This window comes from Myotis daubentonii, chromosome 2 (genome assembly GCF_963259705.1).
Source record: "Myotis daubentonii chromosome 2, mMyoDau2.1, whole genome shotgun sequence".
NCBI classification, from domain to species: Eukaryota; Metazoa; Chordata; class Mammalia; order Chiroptera; family Vespertilionidae; genus Myotis; species Myotis daubentonii.
In genome coordinates, this window is record NC_081841.1 from 164,907,592 (window position 1) to 164,919,109 (window position 11,518).

General features: G+C 41.3%; 1 protein-coding gene across 1 annotated transcript; it reads right to left on the minus strand.

Annotated features, from left to right (window-relative positions):
* Positions 1-9,581: 9,581 nt before the first annotated feature.
* Positions 9,582-11,484, minus strand: LOC132226747 (F-box only protein 31-like). The gene is made up of 4 exons (XM_059681211.1): positions 11,198-11,484; positions 10,384-11,104; positions 10,073-10,317; positions 9,582-9,585 (listed from the first exon to the last, which is right to left on the minus strand). Exons 1-4 carry the CDS (start codon positions 11,482-11,484, stop codon positions 9,582-9,584), a joined length of 1,257 nt encoding a protein of 418 aa, XP_059537194.1.
* Between the last annotated feature and the right edge of the window lie 34 nt (positions 11,485-11,518).

Below are 11,518 nucleotides of genomic sequence, written 5' to 3' on the forward strand. Positions count from 1 at the left end.
TTCCCCATTAAATTTTCTTTAGCTTATTCACATTTCCTTTATTTTTTGCATCTTCAAACTCTTTTCAACAAAGGTGATCCTTCCTTGATGTCAATACCCCTCTAATGATATGGTGCTCAGAATTCCACAGTATTTCAGATGTGGTCAGATCAGCAAATGTTGGGATCCCCAGTCAATAGAGCAGAATTCATGTCTCAAATCCTTATCTACTTGTTCTCCAAGTCAGTTACTGTTACAATATTTCTTCTTTATCACCTTCATATTTCTATCAAACAGACCCCAACCCCTTCAAGATTTCATAGGATTCTTATTAAGAATGGGAGAACTGGTCTCCTTATTAGGAATATTTTATTTTTATTAGTTTAAAAATGATGCCAACTCTTTGCAAAATAGAAAAGAAATGTATTATCACAAAATCTTGACTCCTACCAACTGCAGGAAGTGGCTCCTCATGGAGCAATGAAATTAGAATTGGGACCAGGGAATTCAATTGGAGAGAGGGCAAAAGAAAGTTCAGTTAATCCCAAAATATATGGCTCCAGAGGTGGTAACTGTCTTACTCAAAGGCCTATCAACAACTAAGCAATTTGTTCTTTAATACATAGACCTTTCATTTATCATAGGCCTTTCCTTCATTCGTTCTTGTTTAGCCAGCACATAACTGATTCCCTCTTCCCTCTAACCATTCACTCATTTTTATTGTTTCATTCTGAACTCCCTCCAAGTTGTCATCATATTTCTCTTATCCAAATGTCCCCAAACTGTTATAAAAATAATCAGAAAGGAATATCTGATAATTTTTTGATGAAAATAGTGTTAATATTAAATACTCCCAGAGCTACATTACTTTTTACTCTGCACATGACCTTCAAAAACTTGAGTTTCTACTCTAAAGGAGTTTCCATTCCAGTAGGCGAAGTACAAAAAGATGTGTGCTGGTGATGATCACACCCCCATGTCTTTTCTAAGCCATACTAAAATAATTTTCCAAGTTAGCAATATTGATTTGTTTTGTCTTGAATAGCCCTATTAATCTGAGGAGTGTAATGGGGGGAGTAGTAGATTAACCACGGCACATAGGCTGGTCCACCTGAACTGGGCACAGGAAAATTTAACAGTGTTGTCCTGGGTTGTTGCTGTCTGGAGGTTGTTTGGTGATCTGACTTAGAAAGTAAGATGGCATTACCCCATGCAACATGGGTTTTAAGTTCAGAAAGAATTTTTTGAAAAATATTCTCTTCAAGTGACATTACAGCTACCCACCATACATCACAGTACCAAATAGTACAGATTGTGCAAGTAGAACTGGCCACCAGAAAGAACCTAGGCATGATACACTCAGGTTTGAGAGAGCACTGCAGCATTTTGCAGAACATACTAGAAGAAAGCCAAGCCTATCATAGGAAACAGTGATAAAAAGACTTTCTTTTCAAAGTTTTCTTTTGAGCAACTGCTTGAGAGAAATCAAAATCCAATAATATGCATCCAGAAGCCAGAAACAGACCTCAGAGAGCACACTGTGACACTCTTAAGAAAACACAGAGCATCCTGAATCTGAATCCTTCTCTTTCTGCTTAATGACTTAAATGTCTCTAATAAAACTGATGTTATCACAATTTCCCATCCTTCCCAGGGTACTATAATTAGGTATCTACAACAGGGTTTTTCAGCCTTGGCATTATTGACAAATTGGGACTAATTCTTCATTGTGGGGCTTGTCTGATGCACCCTTACAACTCTGGGTAAGTTACTTGCATTCACTCAAACTCAGTTTTCTCATCTGTAAGATGGGGATGATAATAAGACCTACCTTATAGGACTGCTATGAGGATTAAAGATGCTATATGAAAACCAATTAGCAAAATACCTAACATGTAGCAAGCCCAGAATATATCTTGGCTATTTTTCAGTTGGTTTCTATGTAGTTAATATTACAGAATGAGGGTTCAATATTTTTCCACATCTTTTTTGGTCAATTTTTCCAATCAGAGACCCCTTTCAAATATTGTTAAAATTGAAACATGAATCTTATGGGATCTATGTGATTTTTCTATTCAATATTTTTGGCCCAGGAGAAGAAAAATCAGGGAAGATGACCCAGGTAAGACAAATTGCCATCATATGAGGCTTATTCCATTTCAGTATACATTATTTAACTCAAGATTGAATGAAAAGCGGATAGAGGTCTGAGTGAAGAACAAGGACGAGTGATGGTTGTTCTAAAAGTTTCTTTATAGAGTATCTATTCTAGATTATAAATCATAGAAGATAAATATAAGGGTCTGTGAGAAATTCTGTACCAGTTTTGATTAGCTTTTTGATTATAATGAATGTGTGGGTTTGGGTTGAAGAAAATACCCTATGATTTTATTTGTTTTCTTTAAAATTCATTCCAGTAGCTTTTGTTGAACTTAGCCAGCCTGTTAAATTTGTTTCTAGAATAAATTTGAGTTAAATAGTAAGTTCATGCAGGTTTGTGTTTTTTGAGTTTTTAAATTTATCATGAGATCTTTCTTCTTTACCACTTCTCATCCCCACACATAAACACCTAGAGTCTCCAAGGCTGCCAGTAATTTCTTCCCTCTGAGTTTCATCAACATACAAAAGGAAAACACCTAATTAGAGTAAGTAATTTAATAAACTATATTAGCCAGAAAATCAATTCAAAATAGCTGGGAAATAAAAGGTTATAGTGGTTTAATGTGTGATTGGAGCCCTGTTCAGGAAAACAACAACAACAACAACAACAAAAAAACCACCAAAAAACCCCACAAAGACTAGAGGAGAATCTGTGATCACGGTAAATTTATCCATTTAGGAGTAATCTGGGACATGCTATAAAAATCAGTTTAGGTCACATCTAGGGTCTTAACTAAAGATATTAACAGTATCATAAACAGAGTATCAATTAAATTGTGAAGGGTGTTAATAGGGTATATAATATGAAAACAAGAGAAGATAAAAAAAATGGGGCACAGGACTTGTGAAAATAGCAATACCAAGAAATAAAGAAGGTAAAAATGGGAAGATGAAGTCTAATATATTTGGAGGCAAGTTCATTTTAAACCCCTATATTTAATTCCATTCCATTAATAATGCAGCACATCTGGGAAGAAGCATTTGGAAGAAAGTAGTACTTAAAGAGACTTAAATGTGATCGTGATTAGGCCTAAGGGTAGATATAATTTTGCTGTGTGAATCTGGAGATATTGCCAATTTGATCTGGGAGTCATTGGCATACGGATAGGTATAAACTATTTTTTGACTGTTGATGAGAACTTTGCTCAAAAATTGAAGTGAACTAGAATGGGGTCCAAGCAAGCTACATGATAGATATATTGAAAAACAGGCATAATAAATATAAAATAAAACATGATTACCAATTAATAAAAGACCATTTAAAACTCAGTTTAAGGTATTGTGTTCAGTGTTGCAGTTATAAAAATCAATCATTGTGAAGTAAGACAAATAAGTTACAGTTCTTCCCCATAAAGAAAATCATAATCTAATGAGTAAAAGAGGTATTTGCGCAAGCCAATGTGTGTATGTGGCTGGGGGTGTGGTTAATGTTCTTTGAAGGTGCAGAGCAAAAAAGCATTCAATAATTCTAGGGAAATATTAGGAAAAGCAACAGACAGAGGCATTTGAATGGGACACTGACAAGTAAATTGCATTTGAAAAGGTGGATGAGGATTGTAGGCAGACCAAACAAAAGGAACAGGCAAAAGGCAGAGGGCAGGCTAGACCAAGGGTACAGAATGACAACGGGCAGACACCTTTCTGAGGGAAAAGTGACTAAAAGAATAGGTTCTCAGGGGAAATGTATACACAGTTCTTTAAATAGCACATCACTGTTCTCAGAGACAAAAAAAAAAAAAAGATTTCAGTGACCTTAGTGTTGCATATATTCTATAATTTCAAACTGTATATGTTAGTTAGTTGATAGCAGATGATAAAGCCTTGTAGCATAAAGGCACAGATGTAGTAAGGAAAGGACTCAGGTTTGGAGTAGACATAGGTAACTACTGCCTCTGTAATTTTCTGCCTTTGTTTTTTTTGTTGGTTTTTTTTTAAATGTTTTATTGATTAAGTTATTACATATGTGTCCTTATCCCCACATTACCCCCTATGCCCCCCAATCATGTTCTCACCCCCCCTGTTGTCTGTGTCCATTGGTTAGGCTTATCGGCATGCATACAAGTCCTTTGGTTGATCTCTCCCCCTTATCCCTCCCCTCCCCTACCTTCCCTCTGAGGTTTGACCGTCTGGTCGATGCTTCTCTGTCTCTGGATCTGTTTTTGTTCATCAGTTTATGTTGTTCATTATATTCCACAAATGAGTGAGATCATGTGATATTGATCTTTCTCTGACTGGCTTATTTCACTTAGCATAATGCTCTCCAGTTCCATCCATGCTGCTGCGAATGGTAAGAACTCCTTTTTTACTGCAGTGTAGTATTCCAGCGTGTAGATGTACCACAGTTTTCTAATCCACTCATCTACTGATGGGCACATAGGCTGTTTCCAAATCTTAGCTATGGTGAATTGTGCTGCTATGAACATAGGAGTGCATATATCCTTTCTAATTGGTGTTTCTAGTTTCTTGGGATATATTCCTAGAAGTGGGATCACTGGGTCAAATGACCATGGAGAAGATAATTAGACTCACTGAGCTTAAGTTTTGTATCTTGTAAAAATACAGAAAATAATTCCTACTTCCTAGGTCATAGTATAAATAGGTATCAGCAAATGTTTTTGAAGCTTCTGTCATAGTACTATTTACATTGTAAGTGCTCAATCAATGGCAGTTGTATTATTAGTATTACTACTATGACTATTTTCTAACTACATGATACTGGGTCTCAATAAATGTTAGCTATGTAAAGTTAAGAGTCTCATTTATATTTTATAATGAAGTATGGACTTCCTTATTTTTTAAAATTTACTTCCTTGCCATAAATAAATTAAAAAAAAAACCTAAGGAAAAAAACATTTGCCTTTGGAGCTGTTATCTGTAGGGAATGCTCCTCATCCCCACTGGTTGCTGGTGGGAGTGGGCTTCTTGCAATAACAAAAAATAATTTTCTGAGACTCCCATAGGAGAACCAGTGATTTTTATTTGCATGGAATTAATTCCCCGAGTTTCCAAGCTCCCATTTCTCTTTGTCCCATCATTGAAGAAATGTAGGTATGGCTTCAGCAGAGCTAGGATTAAAACCATTGCCCAGAGTTTCCATTCAATGTCTGCACAGTCTAATCCAGCACCAGGCTAGCTTAGCTTGTGTTCCCAGCTGCAGCCATTAGTCCATTGCGTGTGGAGTCCACAGGGCTACATGGCTATAATGGGAACACGGGCGAATGCAAGAAAACAGGAGCAAAACCAATGGAACCAGAGAGTCAAAAGAGCCAAGAGTTAAGAGAATTCCTTTGTCTGCAGATTACATACCCCCAAATTTTTGTGGGCTTGCTGTGGACTCACCTCCTCTGGCCAATGATCTTTGTTCCCAGGTTTGATTGACAGCAAGTACCTTTTCTATGTCACCCCAACTTCACTGCACATGTCTCCACCCTTCCCTTTTGTCCAGCCCTTTCCCTCGGGGTTTTCCAGGGAATGGACTTGTGGTTCCCTGGGGAGTATAAAGTTGCACCTTCCTGGTGAAGCTGCCCAAATGACATGCCTAAAATGTCTGGTTTCCTCCTTTGCTCCTTTCCTATTATTAATAACTAGCTAATTTCAATGGCATCAAATCTGCTATGACCATAATCACATCAGGAGTGTAATTGCTGCAGATCCTTAGGAATCTGGAAACATTTGTCTCTTTCTTCCTAATTCTATTTAGGGCCATCAGGTGACTTACACCCTAGAAAGAACACACATATTATAGTTTAACATCACATAGATTATTGTGAATTAGTTTCATTTTCCAAATACTAGGTTTTAAGTCCTTCATACAGAAAATCATTAGTTACTGACATACTTCGACAGCATTGAATTAGATGCCAAGGTACATTTAAAATACGTGAAACTATCAGAAATGCCTTGAAAAATTAGTATTTGTAATCCAGTAGAGAATTTTAGAGAACAAAGGAACTTACTTATTACCCAGGTTTAATTTATTTTTACTACCAGCCTTTGGGGGGTGGGAGGGAGTAGAAGAGGAAGAGGAAAGTTCCTTTCTGCTCTTTCCATCCCTTAATGCCTGTTCAATATACTCTTTAAGTCCATTCTCATCCCCAGCTATCCCATAGTCTCACTCCTCATCACTTTACACAAAAGCTTTTCAACAATATCCTTCCTCTCCCTCCTTATCTAATCACTCCCTCTCCTAACCCATCACAAGATACCACCTCTTCATCACAAACACTACTCAATGAATTGTTATTGCCTCTAAGAAATAGTTTACCTCCTCTGCCCTACATTTAAGACCACATATAATTCAACCTGTCCAACTCTGTCTTCCTCACTTAACTCTAATTAGAGTGGTCTTTCAATGACTGTCAAATATTCTATAGTTGACTCTATTCCAAGTCAGGTTATATAATGAATTCTTTCCCAACCAAAATATCCTTCCCTATGAACTAAATTCCACCTACCCTTTATGCCCACATAAGTTCCATAACCAGCATGAGTTGATTGTAGATAGCAGAGGCCTTGGAGAGTTCCATACCTGAGTTTGAGGTCTGGCTCCATTATTTACTTCAATATTAACCTAGAGAAATTATCTAACTTCTGAAACTTCAGTTGCTATCATCTATTAAATGACGAAAATAATGTTACCTCCCTCAGAGTGCTGCTTTGAGAATTAAGTGGGATAATTTAATAAGGGAATTTACACAATTTCTAGTAAATAATATTTGCTATTATAGATAAACTAGGGGCCCAGTGCATGAAATTCGTGCACTGGGTGTGTGTGTGTGGGGGGGGAGTGTCCCTCAGCCCAGTCTGCCCCCTCTCACATACTGGGAGCCCTCAGGCGTTGACCCCCATCACCCTCCAATTGCAGGATCGGCCCCTTGCCCAGGCCTGACGCCTCTGGCCTAGGCGTCCGGCTCGGGCAGCGGGGACTCACAGCTGCAGCGGCCCCCCCATCGTGGGCTTCGCTTTAGGCCCAGGCAAGGGACCCCTAGCTCCTGGGACTGCCAGCTTCGACCGTGCCCAGCTCCCATCGCTGGCTCCACCCCTACTTCCTGCTACCACTGGCCAGGGCGGCAAAGGCACCTGATTCTCCGATCATGGCTGGGGCCCCAGGGCCGCCTTTGCCCTGCCCCCCAGCTCTTAGCTCCCCCCTGGGTTTCCGATCACTGTCAGTGGCAGGGGGCTTCTTCCTGCTTTCCCTTTCGCCTCCCTGCATTGTGCCTACATATGCAAATTAACCGCCATCTTGTTGGCAGTTAACTGCCAATCTTAGTTGTCAGTTAACTGCCAATCATAGTTGTCAGTTAACTGCCAATCATAGTTGTCAGTTAACTGCCAATCATAGTTGTCAGTTAACTGCCAATCATAGTTGTCAGTTAACTGCCAATCTTAGTTGTCAGTTAACTGCCAATCTTAGTTGTCAGTTAACTGCCAATCATAGTTGTCAGTTAACTGCCAATCATAGTTGTCAGTTAACTGCCAATCTTAGTTGTCAGTTAACTGCCAATCTTAGTTGTCAGTTAACTGCCAATCATAGTTGTCAGTTAACTGCCAATCTTAGTTGTCAGTTAACTGCCAATCATAGTTGTCAGTTAACTGCCAATCTTAGTTGTCAGTTAACTGCCAATCATAGTTGTCAGTTAACTGCCAATCTTAGTTGTCAGTTAACTGCCAATCATAGTTGTCAGTTAACTGCCAATCATAGTTGTCAGTTAACTGCCAATCTTAGTTGTCAGTTAACTGCCAATCTTAGTTGTCAGTTAACTGCCAATCATAGTTGTCAGTTAACTGCCAATCATAGTTGTCAGTTAACTGCCAATCTTAGTTGTCAGTTAACTGCCAATCTTAGTTGTCAGTTAACTGCCAATCTTAGTTGTCAGTTAACTGCCAATCATAGTTGTCAGTTAACTGCCAATCATAGTTGTCAGTTAACTGCCAATCTTAGTTGGCAGTTAATTGCATATAGCCCTGATTAGCCAATGAAAAGGGTATCGTTGTACGCCAATTACCATTTTTCTCTTTTATTAGTGTAGATTTCTTTGATCATACTCATACTTCCTCTAAATTCATATTTGACCAAAATTGAACATTCATTATTATCACAATCAGGTAAAAAAAAAATCAACTATTTAAAAGAAAAATTGCAAAGACATGCCCTGAATAAATGATATTTTTCATTTTATCTAATTCTACATATTTTCAACACTTATGCATTTGAAGTGCCTCATTGTAATCATTGAAATATTTCTTTAAAAATGTTTAAATTAAAAAGACAACGAGTGCTAGAATGGGTGTGTAGATATAAGAACTCTCATGCATTGTTGGTGGGAATGTATACTATAGAAAACTAGTTGGGAAGTTTTTTAAAATGTTGAATCTGGAGTTATCACATGATCCAGCAGTTCCACTCCTAGGTATCTACTCAAGTGAAATGAAAATATATGTCCACACAGGACTTGTACATAAATATTCATAGTAGCATTATTCATAAAAGCCAAAAAGTGAAAACCACACAAATGTTCAGCAACTAATTTAATAGATAAATCAACAGTAGCTTATCTATATAATAAGTTAATTATACTTCAATACAGATGTTTAGAAAAGATTTTGTTTTTCCCATTAGAACGTCAGCTGACTTCTCAATAGAAATACTTCAGGCCAGAAGGGAATCGCATGAGGTACTCAAAGTAATGAAAAGCAAGAGTACTGTATCTAAGACTACTGTATCTAAGACTACTGTATCCAGCGAGGCTATCATTTAAAATTGAAGATGAAATAAACAGCTTTCCAGACCAATAAAAGAAAGGTTAAAGACTTCAAAACAAAGACCATAAAAAGAAACAAAGAAGGCCTCTACATAATACTAAAGGGAATGATTTAACAAGAAAATATAACCCTTGTAAATATGTGTGCACCCAAATATATTTTTAAAAACCCTTGATGGACTTTAAGGGAGAGATTAACAGTAACACAGTCATATTAGGGGACTTTCGCACCCCAGTGACATCACTGGATAGATCTTCCAGACAAAAAAAATCAACAAGGAAACAGAAGCCTTAAATGATACACTAGATCAGATGGATCTAACTGATATTTACAGAACATTTCACCCCAAAAGGACAGAATATACATTCTTCTCAAGTGCACATGAAACAATGTCAAAGATAGACCACATGTTAGGACACAAAACAAGTCTATACAAATTCAGGAAGATTGAAATCATATCAGACACCTTCTCTGATCATAATGGTATGACACTAGAAATCATAAGAAAAAACTGAAAAACACAGAAATACATAGAAGCTAAACAACAAATGGGTTAACAATGACATCAATGATGAAATCAGAAAATATCTTGAAATTAATGCAAATGAGAGCACAACAACCCCAAATCTATGGGATGCAATGAAAGCAGTCCAAAGAGGGGAATTCATAGCATTACAGGCCTACCTGAAGAAACATGAAAAAAAATCTAACTTTACACTTAAAGGTACTAGAAAAAGAATGATAAAGAAAGCCCAGCCCAGCCAGTGTGGCTCCATGGTTGAGTGTGGACCTATGAACCAAGAGATAATGGTTCAGTTCCCAGTAGGGGCACATGCTTGGGTTGTGGCTCGATCCCCAGTGTGGGGCATGCAAGAGGCAGCTGATCAATGACTCTCTCTCATAATTCATGTGTCTATCTCTCTATCCCTCTCTCTCCCTCTCTGAAATCAACAAAAATATATTTAAAAAAAAAGAAAAGATTTTGTTTTAATGTTATAAGCAACGGGAAACCACCTAAGATCTTTAAATGAAGAAAAACTATTGAAAAATTTGCCAGTAAAGAATGATTCAGATTAAAATATAAAACTAGACAAAGTCCTTGAGCATCTCCAGGAAGGCCTGCGGGGACGGCGCCTCCACATTCGGGAAGGTGTCCTGGACTCTGCCGTACCAGAAGAAGTATTCCTCCTCCAGCCAGATGAACCCGAAGTGGTCCTCATCGAACAGGATGAAGACTCCGGGGCAGCAGTGCCTGGGGTAGGCGAAGGACTCAATGTCCACGCCGTAGAAACACATCCTGCAGGTGCGGGGGTAGTTCTGGTCACTGGAGCGCACGCCCGCAGGCAGCACAAACCGGACAGGCTGCTCCTCCGCAGCTGCGGCCCCGGACTCCCCGGCGCTGGGCTGGGCGGCGCTCTGCCAGCCATGGCCCTGGCTGTCCTCAGTCCCGTCTTCTTGCTGCTGCTGCTGCTCCCGGGTCACCTGCTCGTCCATCTCCCGGACCACGCGGGAGAGCTCGTCGAAGTCGCGGAAGAACTCGCCCTCCGGCAGCGGGATGCGGCGCCTGAGGTGGATCTCTAGCACCTTCGAGCCGATCCCCATGAGCCTCGTCACCCTGGCGTACTTGCCGTGGAAGCTGAGCATGACGGTCGTCGGGCCGAAGGCGCTGTATTTGCGGTGGAAGAGGCCTGGCCGGATGAGGTCGTCCGGGCGGCGCGGCGGGAGGTAGAGGCGGCGGTAGGTCAGGCAGTCATACCGCTGTCCGTCCTCCTGCCCCCGCCCCCGTTCTCCCCCGAGCCGCGTTGGGGAACCCGACCGGTGGTCGGTCCGCTTGCACCGGATGGTGAGCCTGTCCCCCTGGATCTGCAGGTGGCCGCGGTGGGGCCTGCCGAGGAGGCCCTCCAGGCACTCGAGCGCGGCCGAGTTCCGCTCCGCCAGGCGGATTCGGAACGAGGGCTGGATATGGATTGGGCCCCGCGCAGGGGGGTTAAGGCGAGGCCTGTACGGCCAGGCAGTAATGCATAAGCCGTCCACCACGACGTTCAGCAGTATTCTAACGCTATAATTTAGCTGCCACAACCCCAAAATGTGTCTGTATGAGAACAGCTTCGCGTAGACTTCTCGGTAAGACATACCGGTCGTCTCCGGGTTCTGCAGGTTTTCCCGAACGCCGAACTCCTCGCGGCAGCACCGTCTCCAGATGCTGTCGGTGAGCAGGATGTGGTGGAATTTGGCGCAGGCCTGGGCCAGGCTGCGCAGGTCGCTGCCGGGGAGCGAGGCGAAGATCTCCACCAGCATCTCCACCGGCAGGTCCTGCAGGGAGCAGGGCGGCGGGGACGGGGGCGGCGGGGGGCTCGCGATTCCTACCCTCACCGCACAGCGCCGCGCTGCCTCGTCCACCTCGACGTGCTTTTCTGCCGGGGACGGCTTTCTGTGGGCCGCTGCCATCTCAGCTGGGCCCTGGCACTCCTGACGACACCGCTTGGAGTCGGCCGCTGCCGTCTCAGCTGGGCGCTGGCGCTTCTGAAGACACTGATGTCCCTGAGAAGAGCCCACGCCGCAGAGGCCCGCGCACTCCTCCATGTCTCCGCGTGTAACCGCCACTACAGCCGGGGCT

Bases quoted from the DNA above. Each gene is read 5' to 3' on its own strand.
- LOC132226747 (XM_059681211.1), bottom strand. From the start codon at position 11,484: ATGGAGGAGTGCGCGGGCCTCTGCGGCGTGGGCTCTTCTCAGGGACAT. The intron at 11,105-11,197 runs GCTGGTGGAGAT...GCTCACCGACAG, and splicing joins CAGGACCTGCCGGTGGAGAT to CATCTGGAGACGGTGCTGCC. The intron at 10,318-10,383 runs GTGACCCGGGAG...CATGGCTGGCAG, and splicing joins TCCGGGAGATGGACGAGCAG to AGCGCCGCCCAGCCCAGCGC.